At 39.9% G+C, this 27701-nt stretch overlaps 1 protein-coding gene across 15 annotated transcripts in view; it reads left to right on the top strand.

Annotated features, from left to right (window-relative positions):
• ZNF521 (zinc finger protein 521) overlaps positions 1 to 27701 on the top strand; it is a 422310-nt gene that overhangs the window by 172871 nt on the left and 221738 nt on the right. For all 15 annotated transcript variants that reach the window (XR_009759190.1, XM_061597293.1, XM_061597339.1 and 12 more), the window contains one exon: positions 12333 to 12417. Coding sequence is in view for 14 of the 15 variants with exons in the window: in XM_061597293.1 (XP_061453277.1) it covers positions 12333 to 12417 (85 nt within the window). In the remaining variant the exon portion in view is untranslated. The remainder of the gene's footprint in view (positions 1 to 12332; positions 12418 to 27701) is intronic.

The raw sequence follows: 27701 nt of genomic DNA, 5'->3' as shown, positions 1-27701 counted from the left end.
ACAAAAGTTATTATTTAAGGTAAAGGCAGCCTTGCTGGCCATAATCATTCAGCTGGCAAACAAGCCTGGATTCAGCTACAGGGGTCTTGAATGTGTCTTTGAAACTCAGCAGGTGAGGGAAAATGACATTGGGGGCAGGGTGGCACCCACAGTCTGCACATTCTTGTTTGCGTAAATATGCATATGTGCATGCATGGATCTGGGTTAAAAAAAAAAGACAGTTTGAGTGTCACATAGATCCTCCCACTTATTACACATCCCAGTGGCATGTAGCCTGGACTGGCGTTATAAACAAGGCATTTTTAGCATTCCATACAATATTCCCCATGAGCAGCAACTGCATTTGCAAAAACTTCCAGTGCACCACTGCGTTGCAAATGCAATGTGGGACCAGGCATAGTCTTGTGTAACCTTTTACCAAGGGGATTGCAACTGCCATTAAAGCATTAACAGGTTGGGCTTACCTCATATGTCTCAAATTGGATTGCACAGTAAGTAGGTTGTTGTTAAGCCTCTGGATCCTCTATCACACTCATGGATGCTTAGGATGTGTACATTAGACAGAAAAATGGAAATGGACTGCCTTCGAGTTGATCCCGACTTATGGCGACCCTATGAATAGGGTTTTCATGGTAAACGGTATTCAGAGGTGGTTTACCATTGCCACCCTCTGAGGCTGAGAGGCAGTGACTGGCCCAAGGTCACCCAGTCAGCTTCATCGCTATGTGGGGATTCGAACTCTGGTCTCTCAGGTTGTAGTCCAACACCCTGACCACAATGAATTATAATGAATTAATTAAAAAGGTATGTTTGCTGCTTTGAAAACTGAAGTGGTATTGTTAGGATCAGGGATAGCTAATGTTAAAGTAGATATTTAGGTGAACATAAGGATGTCAAGAATAGCTAAAGTTGGTCAAGCTAAAATGGTTCAACCAGAGGGAATTCTGGGAGCTTTGTTGATCCCAGGGATACTCTGCTGTAGAAGTCCAAGGCTTTAGTGCCAGACAGGCAATTTGCTAATATCAAGAAGATGCGACTGAACCTTATCTGTTATCTCTTATCTGCTTCCTGAGATCAAAGTCAGGGAGAGTGGGTATTCCAGATCAGGACCACTGGGTGGGACTGTCTAGCCCCCCTTATCTTCAAAGAAGGTGATCACAGAAGGGGTGCCTAGGATGGCTAATGCCCCCCCCCTTGTTGCCAGCTAAACCCCATAAAAATGAAGGGTGATCCTTCAGTTACTGGTTCCCTTTACTGGTTCCTGTTCCAACTGCCCTGCCCTGCCTGACTTTGCAGATACGCTGTTGGGAACCAAGCGTTTACAGAAGTGAGTATAGATAGGTAAGGTTTGTTGTATTGATTGTCTGTTTGAATCTCTCACAGTATTATGCAAATGTATCTCTTGTTTAGCCCGGTTGAGGGCAATCAGCTTTAAAGGAAATATATGCTGCTCTCTTTTTGTATGTACCTTTCTTTTCTTTTAAATAAACTACCCTTTTATTAATGGTGCGTATTGCTTGGGGTTTATGACTCTAAATTCAGTCCTTGATTACTGGTCACTACTGACTACTATCGATTAGTGTGGGTTAATGCCCTAGAACAGAGGGTGTAACAATAGGTCAGCTCTAGGATCTCTGTTAGTGCTCTGAATTCCTCTTAATTCAGAGTGGAAGCTAAAAAAAGGCAGTATAACCCTTCCAGGATTGGTGTTTGGGTGTAACTAATCCTGGGAAGGTAAGAGTTTGCCCAGGAAGCAGTGACCCCAGGAAATTGGGGCTGTTCTTGGAAGGAAAGAACCCCCTTGGGGTGCTGAGGTCAAGGGACCCCAGGGGGGCAATCTTTGATAAAGGATTATCTGGAAAATAATATGTTTGAAAAGCTTGGTTTCAACAGTGGGAGAAGCTGCTAGAGAGGCTAATCAGAATTTAATAGAGGATCACCTAGAAAGGTAAAAGTTCTAATGAAAGATAAAGGGCACAGTTTCTCGAAAGTAAGATAATGCCTAGTAACATTGATTGAAAAATTTGATATATATTCTCAAGCATTGAAAACATACATAATTTACCTGAATTTTTACCAGATTGGATAAATATTTTGTCTTCAGGACCCCATTTGGACAGAAGGAAAAAGTAAATAATTATCAATGAGTAGAATAATAATCAAATGCTAAAGAAATGTAGATGAACGTAATTTCTGAACAACAATAGATGTTCACATTTTAGTATTTTACTGAAAATTTCTAAAAGACTGGTGGATTCATAATCAGTATTTGCACAAAGTTTGCAGGTGGTTTATATGACATTGGCTGCTTGCTAAGAATTCATTCAGATTTCCATACAGGGAAGTTATTTGATGTCGCTTCAAAATACTGTTATCCCACAGTTTCTAGTGCATTTTCTTGTCACTCTCTGTACTGCAAAACATTTTCTCTTTTCTGGAAGCAGGTTTCATGTGTAAGAACACTAAATCCACTTTAATTGCACAACCTGAATTTTCTGGTATGCAGTTGAATCCCACTGGCAAAATTACGAGAATCTTGAAGCACCCTTTGAAACTTTTTGATTTTTAATGGTAAATTTATTAAGGAAAGGGAGGGGAGAAGGTGGGAAAACAAAGTGGGGAGAAGAAAGGGGAGGAAAAAATCTTGTCAGCTCACATTGACAATAGAATAAACATAAATAAATTCATTATACATACAGATCAATATATGCCATCTAAATGTCTGCATAGGTGTTTATAGAAAGTACGTTCAAATGTAGCAAGAGCATTAAGGTCTTCAGACCATTGCGTAATAGATGATGGGTATTTATACTTCCAGGCTCAAAGAACGAGTTTCTTAGCAGCCATAAGGGCAGAGCTTGGAAGTAACTAGTTACAAGTAACGAATTACTTGTAATTTATTACTTTTTTGAGTACCGAGTGGGTAACTTCATTACATTTTGCTGGTAACAGAATGAGCAGTAACTTCATTACTTTTGAGGAGTAATTGTAATGTTTCCAGCATTACTTTTGCGCATTACTTGGGGGAGGAGCAGGGGAAGTCTTCTGCTCCTCTGATTTGTGAATAAAAATCATGTACTTCAAATTGGGCTTCTGTGCAGCGTTGTTTTTCCTTCATGCTCTATGGGTGCTTAGGAGGTGATAAGGGAGGAGGTGGAGAGTGAGACAGCATGGAGAAAACAATTGTTTAAAAATTGACAGGAGTGGAAGGAGAAAATAGCTGGAGGCAATATATACAAAAATATGTGTGTTGGGGTATCATCATTGCTAGGGGTGGGGTGAGGGGATGTGAGATTCTGTTATGCCATTCTGTTAATCTTATGGATCAAAAATATATACCACTACCCTCTGTGTGTGTGTGCTTACTTTTAATGTTGTTTTAGGCATAAGGGCTTGTAAAATACCCTTAAACCTTTCTATCAGATACTGAGGCCCAACAAAGGGCTTGCACAGGGAGCATGCTCTAGCTCATTGTTCTTCAACCTTGGGTCCCCAGATGTTGATGTACTACAACTCCCATCATCCCTAACCATTGACTGTGCTGTATGAGGACGATGGGAGTTGTAGTCCAACAACATCTGGGGACCCAAGGTTGAAAAACAGAATGAAATCTAGCTGGTGGCAGCATTCTGATGAATCATAGAATAGCAGAGTTGGAAGGGGCCTATAATGGCCATCGAGTACAACCCCTTGCTCAGTGCAGGAATCCAAGGTAAAGCATTCCCAACAGGTGGCTGTCCAGCTGCCTCTTAAATTCTTCCAGTGTTGGAGAGCCCACAACCTCCCTAGGTAATTGGTTCTATTGTTGTACTGCTCTAAGAGTTTGGATGGTTTTCCTGATGTTCAGCTGAAATCTGGCTTCTTGTAACTTGTAATTATTCCGTGTCCTACATTCTGGGATGATCAAAAAGAGATCCTGGCTCTCCTCTGTGACAGGCAGACAGGTATGCTGGTGCTCTAGTTGCACAGAGGAAGAAACTGGTATCCTTCCTCAGTGACATATTTTCCAAACCAGAGGAAAAGCTGTAGAATTGGGACTCCTTAGGTCAGGAAGATTATGAGCTATTTTGTAAACTGTTGCAATTCAGCCATTGGTCCAGCAGCCCCAGTCAGCACAACAATTTAAAAAAACAAACCCTGATATAGGTATCTATACGAAACTTTAGGCTTGATCCACATACTACTGTATGTAATCTCTTTTTCAACCTTCCTTAATAGCTTATAAGTCTACCATTAATTTTGGAAGGGGAGATGTAGTTAACAGTGTTTGAACTAAGTTTTTTTCTCTTCAATGTATAGAGGTAAGAAAAACTTAGTATACTTCTATGGTGAATTTTGAATGAGGGATTGAGATGTGTGTAATTAGTAATAGTAGTTTATATTCCTAAGCAACGGTATTACACTGTTACATGCTCCCCACTTCCTCATATACGGTAGTGAAAAGTTCCAGGGGCAGTGCTACAGAGTTTAATTTCCTTTGAATAAGAGCACTGGAGACTTATGATGTCTTTGCAATATTTGTTTATTTACAAATATACAAGCAGAGCATATTGGAAGCAAGCTGACACCCCCGCAACTGGCAACAAATCTGCTATTCTCAAAGAGAGTGCCTGCAACCCAGGGGCGATTCACTTTTAGCCATCTCACAGCTCTTTCTGCCTGATTCTCTCTCTTTCCCACACATAAATGCCCCTACAAAGATCTGTTCTCAAGCCGCAACTCCTACAAATAGATTGCTCATTCAGGAAAAAATAAAATCTCCTGACTATTAGCTCCCATTGATGAGACATAAGCCAGCAGTCCCTGACTATGGGCAAGCAAAAAATGGTCTTATAGCTTCTATACCAACCCTAACCTCTTGTTTTTGAAGGCAGCTGCCTGGGATTTAATGGCCTTGTTTCAACCCATATTGCAGTTCTCATTCTAGCTATATTCCTATTTAAGGCCTTTGTCCATGTGACACCACAGAGTTTCCTTGTTCTTCTCTGGCAACATTTTTGAAAGGTGCCCTTTAAACCAGCATTTTTCATCCATTAGATGCTTGCCCCCCACAAGAGCATATTATTTTCCATAAACAAGAACACATTCTGAACACTGCTTTGTGACCATGTATGGTGAAAAGTGGTCTACAAGTACAGGAAATAAAGAAAAGTAAAAGTCACACTAAATAAATATTAGTATGTCTTGCCGTTATATTTGTCTTCTTCCCCATCTTTAACTTTAGTTCATAGACTCTTTGGCTTGGAGGGTTTATCCTAAATAACCCCTAGGCTGGATTTCTGTAGGGTGCTCTATGTAGGGCTGCCCTTGAGGATGGTCCGGAAACTGCAGCTGGTGCAAACTGTGGCAGTGTGACTGCTCACTGGGACAGGATATCACCAACATGTTACCCCTTTGCTGAAAGAATTGCACTGACTGTCCATTAGCTACTGGGCCAAGTTCAAGGTGCTGGTTTTGGTGTACAAAGCCCTATATAGCTTGGAACTAGGATACCTGATATCTACAGATGAGGGCCTCCTGCAGATATCAGGAGGTCAGTTCCACACAACATAGGAAGCAGACCTTTAGTGTTGTGGCACCTACCCTTTGGAATTCCTTCCCCTTAAATATTAGATAGATGCCATCTCTGTTATCTTTTTAGCGCCTACTGAAGACCTTCCTCTTTCAACACGCCTTGTAAATAGAGATTTTATCCCATTCTGTGTCTGTGCTGGAATTGTTTTAAGATGTTTTTAAAGATTGTTTTTAAAATATGTTTTAAGATGTTTTATTTTTAAAATGTTTTAAAGATGTTTTGTTTTTGAGATGTTTTAAGGTTTTTTTTAATATTTTGTTTTTTTGTTTGCTGCCCTCGGCTCCTTCTGGGACAGAGGGAGGGATGGACGGATAGATGGACTAATAGAAAAAAGATTGAAAAGCTATAATAGTAGTAGCAACATCTACTTTTTCAAGAGTGATTTAATAGGCATTCAAATTAGAGGTATTGCTGCTGATTTCAGAAACAAAATCCTTTGCTTTTTTGTTGAAATAAGTAAAATGATAGAAATAAGGATGCTATGTTTGCTTCAGCAGGATGTGAATATGACAGCATTTTTATCATTTAAGAATCTAAGTTCATTGACACAAGTCCAGGTAGTAGATTGCTGACTTCATAAAAGTTGATAGTAACATTTTAGAAGCAATCTGATGTCTAAAAAGAACTAGTGTTTGATCTAGCAGCAGACAAAAACAGTCTATTGTTATTGTTGTTGAAGATGTCTGTGTTGATCTGCAAATGTATCAGATCATTCTGAAGAGGCTAGTAAGTGCCAAGGTATTTTTGTTGTTGTTGTCGTCAAGTGATTTCCCCTGCTTTTTCAAGCTTCAAATAAGAGGGGAGGAGAGGAAATCTTTGTATGTTGTGACATTGTATTCATCTGTCATAATTTTTGTTGGCAATTCTTGACATGCACTATGTTTTACAGTTCTGATGACAGAAAAGACCTGCCATTAAGGTTACGTTTCTTTGTTTTTCAATAAAGTCACATATCAGGAGCGATGCTAGGGGTATGCTAATAAACCATATATAAAGCCGATCATGTGGGAGCAAGAAATATTTTCTAACTAGTTCTAAAGGGAAATAATGTTAAAAAATGAGACTGATTGTTATTTACGCAGTGTATGTTGGTCTGCGTGTCAGCATCAACATCTTTTAAAGCGCTTGCCATGATAAATCTCTTAGCTTAGATGGTTATTATTTAAAAGTCTATTGTAGATGCAATTTTAGTAGAGTATTTTCACATTTTCCTACCTAGAATGGTATGTTTTGGAGCAGCAAGTATCTGAAATACATTTCTCCTAATTTCAACATGTCTTGCACCTCATTCTTAATCAGTGAAAAGAACTGGTCCATTTTTTTCTAAAATTAAACTGAAGCTAGTTTTCTTCCCCAGCCAGCATTATTTATGCAAAGGCACAAATCCAACTGAAGTTAGTTATAAGTGAGAAATTGCCACTAAAAACGAGACTTAAATAGTCATGACTAACTTGTTTCAGTGATATTTAGTCACACCCAGTTTTTGTTGCATTAAGGGGAAATTGTTTTAACAAATAAATTAATAAATAAATTTTAAGAATGTTGTGCTGAAAATGAACACATTTTATGAACTTTTAAAATGATCTTTATAAAAGTATACAGATTAGTATAAATTACTGTGCAGAAATAGTGCTCGAGCTTTAGTTCATCTCTAGTTGATATTTCAAAAATCTTTATTTGGGTTTGAGACAGAATGTAAGTCTATATTAAAAGCACAATTAATAGCTGCCTTTAACAAATGGTAGCCTAGATTTAACATGTGTCTTGACAGGCTACTTTCTCTACATAATGTCAATATCATGGAGTTTTCATACACTACCTAACAATTACAGATATGATAAATGTGCAAGTTTGCAACTGAAAGGCTTCCGAATATGAACTAGTATTTACTGATGTGTTATTGACATTTTTAAGGATGTTTTAATAATTCTTTCACTGATTATAATTTTGTATGTTGTATAAATGCCTTGATATCCTTTATGAAAGTGTGAGTTTTAAATACTTCAATAAATAATGAAAGAAATAAACTTGATAGGGTATATATGCTGTGGTAAATGAAAGTTGGTGAATCTGGATATTTACTTGCAATTCTCAAGATTTTAGGAGGCCCATCAGGACATGTCAGAAATGTTTGTGTCATGGGGTTTATAAGTGTCCTTTACTGGTAAATGATGGAAATGAGGATGAGATTTAGACGTTCATGATAGAAATGAAGATGACATTTCAACATTTATTGAAGGCACTGAGTTAGCTTTCAGATTTACTGGTAAATGTAATTTTCTAAGATTTCCCTCTGGGATTTTTATAGGAGTACTGTAAATTACTCAGATGCTGCACATGTCAGGTATTATAGTTTGAGGTTCTAGTTTTGTAATCTTTGGCTTGAATAGGGATATGATGTGGGAACTGTCATAAACTCTGTGATTGTTGACATCTACCAGTAATTCTTAAAACTAGGGGCAAGTTCAGAAGCAGTGCCAAATTATGGATTGATGCTATGCAAATGAAACTTGAAGGACTGTGTTGTAATCAAAGATCATCAACTGTTTTAGAGAACCACTTTATGTCACTTCAATTTCAGCTAGATAGGGCACTTTTAGAAAACATGAGTTTTGCTGTTAGGTACACAGCTCAAGAAAAATAAGAACTGATGAAATTAAATGTTCAGCCACATACATTGATCATTTAACCTATCTGTTAATCAGCCAGATTAAATTATTCTTGTGAGAATTTCAATAGCTACATAATAATCATGTAGTTTTCAGAATGACTTTTACCACTTGGATAGATTATTTAAGTCTTAATTAAATTAGGGCCATAGTTCAGTGGTAGAGCGCGTGCTTTGCTTGAAGAAGGACCCAGGTTCAGTCTCTGACATTTCTAAGTATGGGTGCTTCAATAGACAATATCGAGCTAGATAGAGCAATGTTCTGACTTTAGTATAAGGCACATTCCTGTATTATTGGAAGTCAGCAAAGTTACACAGCAGTTGCAGCCAAAACGGTCTGTTAAGACCTCTGGTAAAGGTGAAAAAGAAAGTTAAAGTTTTATTTACTTGTAGCATAAAAAGCAGTTTCTGAGTGGGAGCTTAGGATGACACGTTCTTACTCATGGACGGAGAACAAAGGATAATGTGTGGTATGAGGAGAAGGGGGATGAGAGGCACAAAAAACAAACAAGTTACAAGAGAGTCAATGAGAGAAACACAGGATTACTTTTTCTATTACCCCACACTGGTTCAGGTAACTAACTACAAGTGTTGTTGTCTCCCATTCCAGCAATTGTAACATTGGGTGAATAGAATTTACCAAGCAGTAACTTATTACAGCATGCATATAACCACTTAGAAGGCTGACCATTTGTATTTCTTCTGCAAAGTAAAGAAGAGAATCTTCCCCTATTTTCTCTGGACTTCTGATCAAGTCAAGAAATATGGCAAAATGTTCTTCAATATGGGGGGGGGAAGAACTAATTCATTTGGCCAGCCTATTACAAGAGCTTTCTGACACACTGTAGTAAGTTCCCATTTGGCCATCTATATGGCCCCAGCATCATCAGTCACCATAGGGGGCTAAGAAACAAACAAACTGTTCCATATCCACAGTTAGGGTGTTCAGATGTTCTGCTTTATAGTAGACCATTTGGTATTTCCACCTCTTTCTTCTATGGTGCTTTCTTTTATTTTATGTCTGGTAAAATTTTGGCACATCAGATACTCAAGGAAGAGGTTCCCAGAGAGACCTTTTTAAAAAGGAAGTAGGACAACATGCCTGTCGAGTTGCAGTAGTAGGTATTTAATGCCTCACTGTGTTAAAATGATGCCCAAACCTATCCCATGCAGCCTGAGGAACTGAGATTCTGCTGCCATTTATGTTCTTATCACCTAATAAAGAGTTTTAATATCCTTTCTTCAAAACAAACATATTTTTACTGAACATAGATTATTTTCTTTTTCTGCTAGTCTCTCCCCCCCCATCTCTTACTGCTTGTAATGGGTTAGATGACACTACACGATCAAACAGGAAGCTGACTGTAATGGTTTGTGTCCCATTAAATCCAGCTCATAGTACAAGCCTTTATAGGACAATCAGAGTGGGGGGGGGAAGAGTCTCATTGTGTTCACTGAGGATTTCTCCCTGGATGTTTCCACATGCACCTATGGACTCAGTGCTGCTCATTTACACAAGCTTTGTGCAGGGTCCAAACAATGTCCTCATCAAAATGCGATTCCATGTTATTTTATCATTTAAGCGGTAAATCTAGATTAACGGAAGGGGGTATAGGATGGTATTTTGGTGAGGACATCATCATGTGAACAGTGCACAAAACTTGAGTGTGTGAATCCTCAATAAACTGCTGTGTGGAAGTGCCCCCTGGTAGATGTGTTTAGGATTGGAGTCTTAGTCGTGCACAAATACTAAGGAGCAAATAATTTACTTCTAGGCTGCAATCTATATCAATGTTATCTTTGTAAGACAGGAAGTACAAATACACTTTCTCTTTGAAAAGAAATAAAGCTTTATTTCTAAAAGGGAGCAAGATTAGAAGATTTTAACTGGAGATCTCTATCTGCTAATATACCATTCGGTTGTGGACAAAGTTTCTCTGAACCTAAGCACAAACAAAATGGAACAACGTCCTAGCACTTAGAAATATAGCATGTCTGCTTGAATTAATTCTCCCTGGCATGCTGGTTTTCTGTGTGCAGGACAGTGGTGCTGGTGCTTCAGCTTGGGCAGCACCATTTAATAGTTGTGCAGTAGAATTCAGCGAGTATAGCTCCTGCACAACTGGTGAAGCTTGAGGTGGTCATGTGTGAGAGAACCTTCTCTGTGATGGTCCCCAAGTTGCCCTAACCTGGGAGGTGTGTCTGACCCTGTCATTGTATACTTTCTGAATGCAAGTCAAGACATACCTTTTTGTCCAAGTCTTAGGGGGTGGAGGTTAAAAATGAAATCACTGTTTAAAACCATAGTGTAAACTGCCTATTAAAAACAATAGCATGGGAAACATTTGAACATAAGAACATAAGAACATAAGAAGAGCCTGCTGGATCAGGCCAGTAGCCCATCTAGTCCAGCATCCTGTTCTCACAGTGGCCAACCAGGTGCCTGGGGGAAGCCCGCAAGCAGGACCCGAGTGCAAGAACACTCTCCCCTCCTGAGGCTTCCGGCAACTGGTTTTCAGAAGCATGCTGCCTCTGACTAGGGTGGCAGAGCACAGCCATCATGGCTAGTAGCCATTGATAGCCCTGTCCTCCATGAATTTGTCTAATCTTCTTTTAAAGCCATCCAAGCTGGTGGCCATTACTGCATCTTGTGGGAGCAAATTCCATATTTTAACTATGCGCTGAGTAAAGAAGTACTTCCTTTTGTCTGTCCTGAATCTTCCAACATTCAGCTTCTTTGAATGTCCACGAGTTCTAGTATTATGAGAGAGGGAGAAGAACTTTTCTCTATCCACTTTCTCAATGCCATGCATAATTTTATACACTTCTATCATGTCTCCTCTGACCCGCCTTTTCTCTAAACTAAAAAGCCCCAAATGCTGCAACCTTTCCTCGTAAGGGAGTCGCTCCATCCCCTTGATCATTCTGGTTGCCCTCTTGTTTCATCCTTAACCTCTACCCCAAAGATCAAGGCAAAAAAGTGTGTAAACCTGCTACATAAGATATATGTATCCTTTTAAATTTTATGTTATATGCTATTTTAATTTGCTATGTTGTTGCATTCACTGTATGTTGAAGAGCAAGTTATAAGAATTCATAATAAATAAATAAAGGTACAGAAACTCTGTCCTTGTCTGCATCTAACTACCCTGGGTCAACTCTCTGCATGTTTACTTAGGAGGAAGTCTTCTACTGAGTTGTGAGGATGCATGGGACTCCAGGCTTAAACTATCCATCCCATCCCATTCCACTAATTTAGCTACACTATGGCAGCCGTTTCAACCTAATCCAAATCATGTTTCCTGCTGTCTTTACTGAGGCTTACTCTCTAGCAGGAGTGGCCAGCAGGGAAGGGCACTGCCATGGAGACAGCCTCCCAGCATCTGTGTTGCTGCCCCTGACCGGGATGGGGCATGAGCAGGGCAGGAGCAAGATGTTGGAAGATTGCAGTCTTTCAGTGCAATCCTATATATGTCTACTCATAAGTAAGTCTGAGGCCTTAGCTACATAAAAAAGAACTTAAGCAGGTTCTGTTTCTCATGCTACACCAGTACATAATCTACTTGTGGCTTGCTGCCAAGTATGTTTACATAGGAGTACAACCTCAAAACATATTAATAAAGTGAGGTAAAGTAATTGAAAAAGAACTGCTTTAGGATTATCTCTGTGTGTGCAAATAAATTGGGCAATTTATTTTACTTGGGGTGAATTGCTGGGAGATTAATTGGCTTGACTTCTGTGAAATTTAAATTGTAATAATTGTTTGTTTGCATATATATACACATGTAAATTTTATGCATAATAGTTTAACTTTTGTCTCTGTTATTTCACAGTGCATATCCTTTGGTGAGGGGGGCAATACATAAGTAGACATCCTCATTGGATGTAGCTTATGTCTAGTGGGCAGTAACTCTTGCAATGGAGGATATAAATATTTTATTTATGTATTTATTGTATTTATATACCGCCCCACATTAACATATTTAACATATCTATATTTTTAGCTTGCTGTATTTTTTCCATAAGTGTTACGAGAGTGAATAGGTTACTAACTTTTTTTCATTAACACTTTATCATTGTTTTCTCCAGAAGAAGACCTATCAATGCATCAAGTGTCAGATGGTTTTCTACAATGAGTGGGATATCCAGGTTCATGTTGCAAACCACATGATTGGTGAGTGAAGTACTAAATCTTGTTGATGATAGACAGACTGTTCTCCTAGCTGTATTCATCATTGCCTGTAAAATTAAACAGAGTTAAGGAGAAATTAATTGTGCAGCCGTCAATGATTTACCCAGGTGTGATAGGTTTTTTAAAAAAAAAAAAAATTATTAGGCCTAATAAAGCATTAGCATGTTTTATTTTCTGCAAGGGCTAGTTTAGACTTCTGCAGAGATTCATATACTACTGCCAGTCAAAACACAGGTGATTAACAAATTAAACTTCTAATCATTTCTGCATTATTGAAAACAAACTAACAGGAATGGTTAATGAACTGGTTGTTAGCTTTCCACAGAGTTTTAGACAGGTTTTAATTTCAAAATTATTATGATAATGACACTACCGAGTGCTGCTCAAGCATCTTGGTACCAACATCAGAAATTGGCAAGTTTTGTCATGAAGAAATGTAAATAATTCAAATGGCCATAATATGTAGTGTAGGGATATATGTAGTGTTTAAAAGCCTGAATACAATCCAGAATGGTTCTCTACCAAATGAAATAATATATTTAATTGAGTCAAAGCTCAAGCGTTATTATTGATAGTAAGTAGAATCTGCAGCCACCATTTCTACTATACTCTTATAATATCTATAAGGTGGCTGAAGTTAGGAAACATCATATGAAACACTGAGCATTTTCTTTGAATCATCATATTTTGCCATTATTTTCTTGTTCCCCCAGGGTTATATTTATAATGTTTTTAATTTGGTTACCACTTAGTAATAACACTAAGTGTTCTGGAAGTCAATTAAATTTATCAAGCACATCTTTTGCCCGCTAATAAAACAATATTGCCTTTTGTAATTGTCTGTTTTTAAGAAATTCCTTTGGCAAACAGCTGGCATTAGAATCATTGCCTTTATACTCCTTCCACGCTATTTGTTTCAACATTTTGTAGAAAAATACTCATTTCAGCATACTCCTGTATAACTGTACAAATATTAGTTTATTTCTGAGTTGATGTTATAAACTAATTTTTACATTTATTTCCATGTAATTTTGTAAAGCTGTTACAGTTAATTTTATATACTTCTCCAGTGAATGTAATTTAAATTCTGAAAAACTCTGGCTTCATCATAAACATACTTATTAGGGAGTGATCATACTGAATCCAAAGGGATTTGTTTTTGAGTAAACATGGCTAGGAGAACACTCTCAATGTATGAAAGTAACATTCTTACCAGTAAAACAAAGGTTTCAAACAAAGGAGCTAAAGATGAGCTTTAATTTTTGAATGAATGCTCTGAAATTATTGTCAAAGTAGAATTTGGAATTAATCACATATATGTATCAGTTCATGAATTAACTATGTGAATTAAAACAGTTGTACTGGCCATATGAGATTACTAGAGATGGCCTAAGACATTTGGTACCTGTGGCAGAAAGTCCAAATGACGCCTTCCTGTGGTGATACAAAAGTGTTGTACCCAACTAAGTTATATTCAGAGTAAACCCATGAGAATTAATGGGCCTAACTGAATCATGTCCATTAATGTCAGTGAGTCTACTCTGAGTAGGACTAACACTAGATATAATCCATTATAACTTACAGTTTGCTTCCCTTTATTGGTACCCCTACGTCAATGGTCTGAGATGACCTACCTCACCTTACCTAAAGGTAGGGCCCAACTATCCAGGTTGTGATAGTGACACAGTAGTAGGAATCAGTGCTGCTATATCAGTAAGAATCTCATTACTATATTAGGCATAGCAGCATTGTGAAATTTATGTGGCATAATTATTGGGTCTGATACAACCCTGTTTGATTCAATCTGCTGTTTTCCCAAAGTCCCACACAATGGAAGCCAACAATCTTCAGAAAATCCTCAGAAGGAGGAAAGAGAGCACTTAATAGGAAAAAGAATACTACAGACGCACAGAGCTTATTCAAAATGAATTTGGAAATAGCTGCGATACTAGATTTGCTAAAATTTAGAGCCGCAATTCCAGATTTCAAAAGCAGAGTAAAGAGCAGAGAGGAGGAGAAGAGGAATGATGGTAGAGCTGGGTCAATTGGGTGTTGTATCAGCAGTGACTTATCCAGAGCTCATTCTTTTTATATAGTTCAGTACTTGATACATCTCCTTCCAGCAGTACTTTGAAGTCTTCCTTATGCTAACATTTTTCTAAATTGTCTTCAGAAAGATAGTGCTGCATAGCCACATGAGAGCCCACCATGTTTGAGTGACCTCTCTCTATATTTTGTGGTGTTAGTTTTCATTCTGTGAGATGGGAAAACCTAGTTAGCAACTATGAAAAGCTGTCTGAAAAATTATTCTGAGGACAATGGAGTCTTCCTCTTACATAACTGGCTAGCAGAAGACCTTCATTGATCAAGGTTTGAATTGTGAGGATGACCTCATTGTGTTCTAATCTGATTTGAGAAGTTTGAATCATATTTCCATGTATGTGGCTTTAGAAAGAAAGGGAAAGGCTGAAGTTCAGTGACAGATGTTCTGCTTTCTACGCAGAAGGTCCCCAGTGTCTCCAGGTAAGGGTGGGAATGTCCCCTGAAGAGCCATTGCCATTCAGTGCAGACAGTTCTGAGATAGGTAGACCAATGTTTTGACTCTGTGGAAGGCAGCTTTTTTCTGTTCTTCTTCTAATGCTAATGTTAGAATTAGCATCCCATAGATCCTTGCACGCAGCAAGAGCTGTAGCACACAATTAAAAGCATTAGTTTACCTACACATGGTTAGTAATAGAATGGGAGTGCATAAAGTGGAATCAGTTTAGCTCAAAATGATTGAGAAACATTGTCCTATGCCATTGCCTTCTGAAAAGCATCAGAGCAATAAGGAGCTGTAAGCGAGTGATGTCATTGTAACTGTAATACCAGACATAACTGTGTTCATCACTGCGTGTACACTTAGCAATAGGGTCAGGGGGCGAGTTACACCTAGAAAACTTCCATTGGAACAACTGCATGACATGAAAATAGTAATTTATAGCTGAAAATATTTTGTTAGGACCCACAAAAAGAAAAATATCCACAGAGAGAGACAGCTCTTCCCATTTTTTCAGCTGGATCTCAGTGTTTGTATATTCTTAATGAGCTATTCAGCAATCAGCAGAAAAGGAACATTTGACAAGGAGAAAATTGACAAGTCTATGTGTGGGTTACAGATTGTTCGGGAATGTCAGACAGTCTCATAGGGTATGTTTATTTGCTACCCACTTTCCATTGCCTCTGATCATTTGGTAGAGAACAATGAAGTTTTCTTCTTTAGCAGGTAAAACTAGATCAAGCCACATTGGAATCTGACTTCAGAGGGGGCAAATAAGTATTGACTGTTTTTATTTTACATATCAAAATTGAGTGAACGTTGGAAGTCACTTCTGACATTACAAATTCCATTCATGGAAGTCACTCTGATAATAACTTCAGGAACACTTGTGTCTGTTATGTGCTAGAAAATGGTATGCTGAGGCACTTCTGGGATTCTTGGCATAGCCAGATCGGACTTGTGAGCAGACATAGTTAAAAAAATTTTTTTTTAATAGCAATAAGGATTTTCATTGCAAGAGTAACTTGTGGAAACAAAAGTGCTAATGTTGTAAGTGGCCCCATATGTTTTCTAGTCTTGAAAGTTGGATAACAGAATAGGAAAGAGGTGCCCTTTTCCCTGCTGATTGTCATGCAGGGTATTGCTTCATGTCATAACAATAGTGACACAGATTTATGTGTGCTAGCTATAAAATCTTTCCAGAAGGAAAAAAAATGCCATCACACAAAGCACAGTATGATTTGCAGGTCATGCTTTGATAATCTGCATTTACTGTAAGTGAATCCAGGTATCAGTGTTTGTATCCCTGATTAAAAATGCTAAGATTGCTTCTAGAATAAGAAAAATGTGGAAGAATTAATATTCCATAGCCTCTTTGCCTCCCCCCGATTCTTTCTCCTTACATAATTTTGCCTTTATAGTACATTACAACACAAGAATTAAAGGAGTAATATCAACAGGCTTACCCCAAACATTAACTATTAGTAAAAAAGAGAAAGATGCATGCTTTAACACATATCACACAAAATATTCTCATGTTAATATAGGAAAATGAAACACAAGGGTCAAATCCGTATCTTGTTTCTGGGATCAGGGGGATCTGTAGATGTTGTTTTAGTGCAATAACTGTGAGCATAGAATTATAACAAATTACCAGAAAAAAGTCAAAGGATTATATGCAACACTGCCATTATACTTGCACATTGAAATGATCCCCTGGAGCAGTTTTTTGGGATGCCCAGATTAGTCTCAGGAAGAGGAAGAAAGGGAGCCCAAAGTCTCAGGAAATTGCCAGCAATTTTTTAAACTAATCTGTCTTTCCAAGTTATCGAATGAACTGCTGATATGTCATAACAGTCTAGAGATGAGTTCCTAGAGTTCTAGTTTTAGTTTGTTTGTTTTAAAATTAATCTCTCGACCAAGTCCCTGAACTATGCTTTTGTAACATGGTTTGTTCCATCTCCTTCTTCAAGGACCTCAGATCTGTGGTTTTGCCTGACAATCACCTTATAGGAACCTGGTTTTTGAACCTAGTTTTCCCTGATCATGTAATCTAGACAGTGTATTACACTGGCTCTAAGTATACAATATACTATATATATATATATATATATATATATATATATATATATATATATATATGTGTGTGTGTGTGTGTGTGTGTGTGTGTGTGTGTGTGTGTGTGTGTGTGTGTGTGTGTGTGTGTGTGTGTGTGTGTGTGTGTGTGTGTGTGTGTGTGTGTGTGTGTGTGTGTGTGTGTGTGTGTGTGTGTGTAGAATCATAGAATAGTAGAGTTGGAAGGGGCCTATAAGGCCATCAAGTCCAACCCCCTGCGCAATGCAGGAATCCAAATCAAAGCATTTCCTACAGATGGCTGTCCAGCTGCCTCTTCAATGCCTCCAGTGACGGAGAGCCCACTACCTCTCTAGATAATTGATTCCATTGTCGAATGGCTCTAACAGTTAGGAAGTTTTTCCTGATGTCCAGTTGAAATCTGGCTTCCTGCAACTTGAGCCCATTATTCCGTGTCCTGCACTCTAGGACGATTGAGAAGAGATCCCGGCCCTCCTCTATGTGACAACCTTTCATGTACTTTAAGAGTGCTATCATATCTCCCCCCAGTCTTCTCTTCTCCAGGCTAAACATGCCCAATTCTTTCAGTCTCTCCTCATAGGGCTTTGTTTCCAGTCCCCTGATCATCTTTGTTGCCCTCCTCTGAACCTGTTCCAGTTTGTCTGCATCCTTCTTGAAGTGCAGAGACCAGAACTGGATGCAGTATTCAAGATGAGGCCTAACCAGTGCTGAATAGAAGGGAACTAATACTTCATGCGATCTGGAAACTTTCCTTCTGTTAATGCAGCCTAATACAGCATTTGCCTTTTTTGCAGCCACATTGCACTGTTGATTCATATTCAGCTTGTGATCAACGACAATTCCAAGATCCTTCTCACATGTCGTATTGCTGAGCCAAGTATCCCCCATCTTATAACTGTGCATTTGGTTTCTTTTTCCTAAGTGTAGAACTTTGCATTTATCCCTGTTGAATTTCATTCTGTTGTTTTCAGCCCAATGCTCCAGCCTATCAAGGTCCCTTTGAATTTTGTTTCAGTCTTCTACAGTATTAACTATGCCCCCAATTTTGTATCATCTGCAAATTTGATAAGCATGCTCTCTACCTCCTCATCCAAGTCATTAATAAAAATGTTGAAGATCATGGGGCACTTTGTCAAAAGCTTTGCTGAAGTCGAGATATATTATGTCCACGCATTCCCACAGTCTACAAGGGAGATTACCCGATCAAAAAATGAGATAAGATTAGTTTGGCAAGATTTGTTCTTCATAAATCCATGTTGGCTCCTAGTAATCACTGCATTATTTTCAAGGTGCTTACAGATTGACTGCTTTATAATCTGCTCCAGAGTTTTTCCAAGAATGGATGGTAGGCTGAATGGTTTGTAGTTCCCTGGTTCCTCCTTTTTGCCCTTTTTGAAGATAGGGATAACATTAGCTCTTCTCCAGTTATCTGGCACTTCACCAGTTCTCTATGATTTTGCAAAGATAATAGACAGCGGTTCTAAGAGTTCTTCAGCCAGTTCCTTCAATACTCTAGGATGCAGTTTATTGGCCTCTGCCGATTTGAACTTGTTCAAAGTGAATAGGTGTTCCTTGACCATTTGTCTATCAGTCTCAAGCTCCAGTCGTGCCCCTTCTATTTCAAGTTTCCCGGGATGGTCACAGACATTTTTTTGGGAGAAGACTGAGCCAAAGTAGGAATTGAGCACTTCTGCCTTTTCTTTGTCATCTGTTATCATTTTGTCATCCTCATTGAGTAGCTGTGCCACCATTTCTTTCCTTTGTCTTTTACTATGGGCGTACCTGAAGAAAGCTTTTTTGTTGCTTTTAGCATCCCTCGCTAGCCTCAGCTCATTCTCAGCTTTAGCCTTCCTGACACCATCCCTGCACTTCCGTGATACCTGCCTGTACTCTTCCTTTGTGGCTTGGCGTTCTTTCTACTTCCTGTATGTGTCCTTTTTTGTTTTCAGGTCATCTCTAAGCTTTTTGTGAAGCCACACTGGCTTCTTCTGTTGTTTCCCCCCTTTTTTCCTTGTTGGAATTGCTTGCCATTGTGCTTTTAGAATTTCCTTTTTTAGAAACTCCTACCCATCTTTGACTCCTTTTCTCATTAGGGTTGCTTGCCATGGAACGGTACTTACAGTTGTTCTGAGTTTATTAAAATCAGCTTTTCTGAAGTCCAGGGTGCGCATATGGCTACTCTCAACTTTTGCTTCTGTTAAAATCAAAAATTCAAGTATGGTGTGGTTACTTTCCCCCAGAGTTCCCGTAACTGCCACTTCATCCACCAAATCATCTCTATTGGTTAGAATCAAGTCCAGGATAGCTGATCCTCTGGTTGCTTCCTCCACTTTCTGCAGGAGAAAGTTATCTCCAACACAAGTCAGAAATTTATTGGAGGGGCCATGTTTGGCAGAATTTGTCTCCCAGCAGATAAGGGGATAATTGAAATCCCACATTGCTACTACATCATGCCTCCTCAAAACATTGGCAATTTGCTTTTCAAAAGTTACATTCTCGTCTTCTCCTTGATTTGGTGGTCGGTAATAGACTCCAAGCACCACATTCCTTTTATTACTTACCCCATTAATTTTAATCCAGATACTCTCGGTGGAGCTACCAAGCTCATCTTCCTGTATTTCTGTTCAGGGATATATATATTTAGCATATAGCGTGACTCCACCTCCCTTTTTATTCCTTCTGTTCTTTTTGAGCAAGTTATATCCTTCAGTTGCTGTAGTCGTCCCACCAAGTTTCAGTTATACCTATCAAGTCGTAATTGCCCTCCTGTATTAAGAGTTCAAGTTCATCCTGCTTGTTTCCCATGCTCTGCGCATTAGTATATAGGCATCGAAGACCATGTGATTTATGGCTTGGCTTCCTTACTACATTTTTCTGAGGACTGTTACTGGGTCCTATTAGAGCTGATCTCTCTGTTCCCATTACTGTGCACAAGCCTTCATCAGTCGTTACATTCCCTCCCCCTTAGGATTCAGTTTAAAGCCCTCCTGATGAATTTTTCCATGCTGTGGCCAAACACATTCTTCCCAGTCCTTGTGAGATGCAACCCATCACTTGCCAGCAGTCCATCTTCCAGGAAGCATAGCCCATAGTCCCAGAATCCAAATCTCTCATGTCGGCACCACTTTCATAGCCATTCATTCACATGGAGTATTTTTCTTTCCCTTTCTACTCCTCTTCTAAGTACTGGAAGGATGGATGAAAAAACTATCTGGGCCACAAAGTCCTTGTGTTTCCTTCCCAGAGCTTCAAAGTCTGATGTGATTTCTTCATAGCTCCTTTTGGCAGTATCATTTGTTCCCACATGGATGAGGAGAAAGGGATACCTGTTGGTGGGCTTGATGAATGATGGCAACCCTTCTGTCACATCTCTAATCCTTCCTCCTGGTAGACAGAATACCTGGCAAGTCCACGGATGGGTTTCAATCCCACGCAGAGTCTCCCACTACTAGTACTCTTCTCTTCTTGTTGTGGGGTGTGGTTTCATTGTCCCTGCTTGATTGAGCTTCAGCCTCTTGCTCATTGTTGCACAGGGTCTCCTTTAGTTCTTCCACCACAGACTGTCCTCCAGTCTCATCCTCGAGTGGTTGAAAACGGTTCCATAGTTCCACTGGTGAAGGGTGACTTCTAGCTCTTCTGCTCCTGTCACCCTTTCCCACAGAGTTTCCTCCACTTTGTTGTCCCTCTCCAAAGCAGTGTCCTCTTCTGCTACCACATGCTGTTGTTCTTCTACCTCCACTTCTCTTTGCTGATGTTGTTCCAGTGTTCTGTCTAAGAATTCTTCATCTTCTCTTATAGTCCTCGGTGTGGCCACCCGCCATTCCAGGCCTCTCACTTTTTCTTCCAACAGTGCCACGAGCTTGCACTTGTTGCATGTGTACGCCATGTTGTTCTCAGGCAAGAAAACAATCATGGCACACACCTTGCAAGTCATAACCACTGGAGTATCCTTCCCGTTCATACTCTCTTCTACCTTTTGTTTCTAACTACTTGTTTTGGAGTGGCCTGTGCTTTGTCCTGTCCTACTTCAGGGTAAACTTGAGAGTCCCGCTGGTCTGCGGTGCTCTGTACAAGGAGAATTAGTAATTTATTTTTTTTAGGGACCTCCCCCTTGACCTCCCCTGTTGAATTCCTTTGTCAAACTCCTGTTTGCTCTCCCTGTTCGCTCACTCTCTGAAAGCTGGCTTGCTTATATGTCCTCACCTGTAGACCAACTGAGACAGCTCCCTCTGCTCTGCTCTGCTCTGCTAGGAGTCAGGAAACAATATTGTATTTTATGTATTTTAATTGTATTTTATGTATCTTAATTTATTTTAATGTTTTTGTGATTTTACTATTTACAATTTTATTATGTAAGTGTTTGATTTTATTTTTGTAAGCCGCACTGGGTGCCCTGTTATAGGGTAGAAGGGCGGGACAGACATATTATAAATAAATAAATATTAATGCACATTCTAAACAGTCATGGCAAAGTAATTTGTCAGCAGACTGTAGATGAGAACATGTGCTGTAGGTTCAAAGAGAAGCAGAGAGGTTGGCAGCACAGAATTTAATACATATTAGAACAAACCAGTTAGAAGTTACTTTCAGATAAACTTTCAGAAAAGCCTATTATAATAGCAGGCCCAGCACCAGCTGTCATTAAGGGTAGACATGGTTGAAGGCTTTAGGGGGTCAGAATGTCCCTCAACCAGCCCCACCTGCCTGTAACACTACTTACTGGCCTCTCCTCTGTATTGGCAGTGGGTGGGCAGCAGTGCAGATTTTGGACAGGAACTGAGTTGGGCTTCCATCTGCAATGGCCAGCTGCTATTTTAAGTTACCCAGAATGTAATGTCCTAGCCCATAGATCTATGAAATTTATAATGTAGACATTTCTGTTGAAATAAGAAGTGGTATATAAATTAGCTAAATAAATGAATTAACTACATAAAATTTCATAGAGCAATGGATCAGATCTTTGAATTTTGCATAAATTAAAAGTGAACAGCCATCACACATAGGAGCCAGGCTTGGCTCACATTCAGAAATGGCATCGCTGTCTAGCCACTAAAATATTGCCTGGAGGCCTGGCAGAGACGGCAGTGAATGGTGTTGCTGCCACCATCCTGTCAGCAGCAGAAAAAAATAATAAAATGGGTTGTCTGTGTTGGGGACCCATCAGTGGCACCATGCTGAGGGCCCCCTGCTGTCTGGTGCTAGCCCTGCATTATAGTATTATTTATTTATTTTATTTATTTATTGCACTTGTATACCGCCCCATAGCCGAAGCTCTCTGGGCGGTTTACAGCAATCAAAAACATTAAAACAAATACACAATTTAAAAACATATTTTAAAAACAATTTAAAACACAATTTTAAAATTCAAAACAATTTAAAAACAATTTAAAAACACATGCTAAAATGCCTGGGAGAAGAGGAAAGTCTTGACCTGGCATCGAAAAGATAACAGTGTTGGTGCCAGGTGCACCTCATCAGACACATCATTCCATAATTTGGGGGCCACCACTGAGAAGGCCCTCTCCCTTGTTGCCGTCCTCCGAGCTTCCCTTGGAGTAGGCACCCGGAGGAGGGCCTTTGATCTTGAACGTAGTGTACGGGTGGGTTCGTATCGGGAGAGGCGTTCCATCAGGTATTGTGGTCCCAAGGCGTGCAAGGCTTTATAGGTCAAAACTAGCACCTTGAATCGAGCTCGGAAACATACAGGCAGCCAATGCAAGCAGGCCAGAATCGGTTTTATATGTTCGGACCGTCTGGTCCGTTACCAATCTGGCTGCTGTATTTTGCACAAGCTGCAGTTTCCGAACTGTCTTCAAAGGCAGCCTCACGTAGAGTGCATTGCAGTAATTTAATTTGGAGGTTACCAGAGCATGGACAACTGAAGCCAGGTTATCCCTGTCCAGATAGGAACGTAGTTGGGCCACCAACCGAAGTTGGTAGAAGGCACTCCGTGCCACTGAGGTTACCTGAGCCTCAAGTGACAGAGATGGTTCTAGGAGAACCTCCAAGCTACAAACCTGCTCCTTCAGGGGGAGTGCAACCCCATCCAGGACAGGTTGGACATCCACCATCCGGTCAGAAGAACCACCCACTAACAGCATCTCAGTCTTGTCTGGATTGAGCCTCAGTTTGTTAGCCCTCATCCAGTCCATTGTCGCAGCCAGGCACCGGTTCAGCACATTGACAGCCTCACCTGAAGAAGATGAAAAGGAGAAATAGAGCTGCGTGTCATCAGCATGGCAACGCACTCCAAAGCTCCGGATGACCACACCCAACGGTTTCATGTAGATGTGGAACAGCATGGGGGACAGAACTGACCCCTGAGGAACCCCATACTGGAGAGTCCAGGGTGCCGAGTAATGTTCCCCAAACACCACCTTCTGGAGGCGACCTGCCAAGTAGGAGCGGAACCACTGCAATGCAGTACCTTCCACTCCCAACTCAGCTAGTCTCCCCAGAAGGATACCATGGTTGATGGTATTGAAAGCCACTGAGAGATCAAGGAGAATCAACAGAGTCACACTCCCCCTGTCTCTCTCCCGACGAAGGTCATCATACAGGGCGACCAAGGCTGTTTCCGTGCCAAAACCAGGCCTGAAACCCAACTGAAATGGATCCAGATAATCTGACTCATCCAAGAGTGTCTGGAGCTGGCCCGCAACCACTCGTTCAAGGACCTTGCCCAGGAATGAAACATTTGCTACCGGCCTATAGTTATTAAGATTTTCTGGGTCCAGGGAGGGCCTCTTCAGGAGTGGTCTCACTACTGCCTCTTTCAGGCAGCTGGGGACCACCCCCTCTCGCAGAGAGGCATTCCCTGGCCCAGTCGGCTGTTCCATCCCTGCTAGCTTTTATTAGCCAAGAAGGGCAAGGATCCAGCACAGAAGTGGTTGCACGAACCTGTGCAAGCACCTTGTCAACGTCCTCAAGCTGCACCAACTGAAACTCTTCCAAGAAGTCGGGACAAGGCTGTGCTCTGGATACCTCACTTGATTCACCTGCTATAACACTGGAGTCGAAGTCCTGGCGGATGCTAAAGATTTTATCCTGGAAGTGCCTAGCAAATTCATTACAGCGGGCCTAGTACTATCTAAAAGGAAGAAATATTGTACCCTGGCTTAATATATGGTCTCCTTTTGGGAGGAAGGGCGGGATAGAAGTGTAATGAATAAGAATATGAATATAGATTAGTGCAATGGCATAACAAATCTGTTATGCAGTCCTCTTTGCATTAATTTTCTTTCTGTAGGTGTTTATTCTGTTTTGTTCCTGGTTTAACTTTAGTTCGCTTTTTTAGGACTCACTTCTCCGCACTTGCGATATAGCAGTTGACTCTTGGAATATAATCTTGGATAAAAAAATATTGTTGTATGCACCCCAATTTCCAAGTGGTGAGAGACTTCCAGGGGGTTCCTGTACTTACCCAGGGTGGTTTCCTTGGATTGAAGGTCAACAGAGACTGTGGTGTCTTTATGATATATAGTTTATTTACACATATATACAACCTACACATAAGATGGAGAGTTCTTAGCATTAACACTCCAACAGACTTTGCTTCCCCAGTAGGTTTTATGGGGAATCCCCAAAGCCATGACTAGGGGTTCAGCACACAGAGCAGTCAAGTCTCTCTGTTACTTTCCAGCTCCCAATTTCACTTCAGGCTAACTCAAAACCTGACCCAGCTAGGTGAGTGTGGAGAGCTACCCTCATTCCTATTGCAACAGGACAGTTCTGGATCATATCTTTAGGTATGTAGATTAGCCACTCAATAGGCTTATTAACTCATAAAGAGACTGGCTTGGCCAGAACTGTTAACTTTTGAAAGGAACTGGTTTGAGCAGTTCAGCAAGTCTCTCTAGTACAACTGCATCTCCACAGATTCAACATCACAGGCTGGAAGGGTTCCCAAAGACACCATCCAGACCAACCCCCCAGTCCTATGACAGTATAGTTGAAACTGAGACACCCATGTGCAGTGATACATTTTGAAGGGCAAGAGCTCATGATCAGAACCGACAGAGCCATGCCCCCAAGGAGTCCAAAAACGTAGACAGCTGTGTTGATCCATTATTACACACACACTTCATTAGATCAGCATGACTACAATCTTATGCACAGTTTCTTGGGAGTTCCATTTAACTCAGTAGTGCTTACTTCTGATTGTATAGGATGAACATGTAAAATACACTGAGCTTTAATAAAAGATATTCAGTCAGTTGAAATGCAGCCTTTAATTTTTAATTAGAAATGCAAACCCATCTTGCAAAGAAGTGTTGCCATTTAAATTGGTAGTGCAGAACAAGGAATGTCCATAAATTACCCTGGTGTTCTGGCAGATGACATCATTGCTCATGCTCTGAAAAAGGTTCCAGACCTGGAGTCTCCTTCCACTACAGCCCATGTGTGGAACAGGAATGCCTTTTTTCCTGAGGGTGTGCAGCTCTCACATGAGCACAAAAAGAAGGCTTGTAATCCATGGAACGAAAAAAAAGGTTCCCATTCCAAGCTCAGAGAAGTAACAGAAGGCTGGTGAATGAGAGTAGGGCTGCCTTGAGGACTTTTGTTTTGGAATGGTAGGTTAAAAGAAGAAAAAGTATTTATAAACCATAAATGCAAAGAAGAAAATAGTGGCAAGGAAAATTGCAAATAATGCTAATTTCCAACATTCAGGAGGTAAATAACCAATGTATCAAACTACGGCTAGAGAAATAGTTCAGCAAAGGGTTTGGAATTAAGGTAAAGGTGATATGCTTTTGAGGGGGGAAATGTTTATGCCTGTCATAATTTGGGCTCAAATCAAGGACCCAAAACAAAACCAAGGAAGCATGAGCATCTGGAAGCCCATAGTTCAAATCCACCTGCACCTCAAATCAATACCTTTCTCTACCGTCTGTAACATGGGGTTATGATTTTGCTCTTCTGTAAAGATTTAATTTAATGTTTACTGTGATAATGTTTGGGAAATCCTTTGAGAACTTGGGAGAAAGTGCTATGTATAAATAAAAAATCTACAATTAAGCTGTAGCATTTGGGTTTTAATGTGAAGTCAGTGCTGCTTAATCACTTCAAATCCAAGAGAATTATCTTCCCAGCATACTGTGAACTGCAGTAGTCTTTCACACAAGATAGGCAATTTTTTTTTTGGTGGCTAAAATGACACAAGACTAAGTCACAACTTAGTCACAACTAATTTATGTCCACTGTTTTCACTGAGTCTGCTCTGTGTAATGCTTAGTTCAACACCAGCCTTAGACTTCTGTTATCCAGAACTCCTACTAATTAAATCAATGAGGTGAAAATATATAATATGAGGTCATTTTAATGTAAGAGTGTTGTAAGAGTATCACTGCTACAGTTCTGTAGTAATTTTACAATTTTCTGGATTTTTCAGAAATTCCACTCCCGTTTGCTCAATTTGCTTGTGATTTCAATCTGGCATGAATTATCTATTTTTGCAGAAGGTAAATAGGCAAAAGTGGGGATAGGCAAAGGTGTGGTGTAGTGGTTAAGGTGCTGGACTACGAACTGGGAGACCAGGGTTCGAATCCCCACACAGCTATGAAGCTCACTGGGTGACCTTGGGCCAGTCACTGCCTCTCAGCCTCAGAGGAGGGCAATGGTAAACCCCCTCTGAATACCGCTTACCATGAAAACCCTATTCATAGGGTTGCCATAAGTCGGGATCGACTTGAAGGCAGTCCATTTCCATTTCCAAAAGTGTTTATTTTGAAGTGATATTTTTTGATGAAAAATAGCTAGGTCGGTAAGTTTCAAAACCTCACTACTCTACATTATGTCTCCTCTGCTCCCCTCGTACGCACTCTCTTCTTACCATATTCATAGATGAAATGGATGGGAATCAAAGTGCTGTCTTTTTAACCCAGTGAAAGGAATCTTTCCATAAAAAATTATGTGACCCAACAACTGAAGTATAAATTTGTAAGTGCTCAGAATAAAATGCTATTAGGCATCATTGCCAAGAACTATTTTATGAAGGTTTAATTTTTTCAGTCTGATAATTTTTGACTAATAATTACCAGCCACCAATTATCCTTTTTAGTTAGAAGGAAAGCTCTAGCACTATGGAGGTTGGCATTGCAGCTAGCACATGAATCCCCAATGAGGTAAATATGTTCCAAACAGCCACAGACAATTGTTTCATAAAACACAGGGAGGAAAACTGCAAGCCGCTGGCTGTGTACAACAGAGAAGCACATTTACTATTGAGGGCTGATCAGACTGACAAAGAGAATGATAAAAGGGGATGGAAAAGTCACAATATTTGAGGTTATCTGCTGCTAGTATTGTATGATGTATGATGAGCTTTTCCATACTTCCCTTTTTAAAACTCTCTCTCCCCTCCCCACCTCACACTCTCTCTGTATATAAATAATGTGTGTGTGCCTATATCTATATAGATGAATATCAAGTCAATGAATTAATAAGATGTTCACTAAGATGTTCAGTATTTTTCCATTGTAACCATTAATGCTTACTTTATTTAGGTTGTAAAGTAATATCTGTACATGATTTTGCACTAGATTATCAGTAGCCGATCTGTGGTGGATCAGCAGCACTCACCGGACCTCTGGTAGGTTGTATCACTATTGCTTACCAGTAGAAGAAGAGGGGG

This window comes from Rhineura floridana, chromosome 1 (genome assembly GCF_030035675.1).
Source record: "Rhineura floridana isolate rRhiFlo1 chromosome 1, rRhiFlo1.hap2, whole genome shotgun sequence".
Taxonomy (NCBI): Eukaryota; Metazoa; Chordata; class Lepidosauria; order Squamata; family Rhineuridae; genus Rhineura; species Rhineura floridana.
This window is presented reverse-complemented; position numbering and strand designations above follow the sequence as displayed.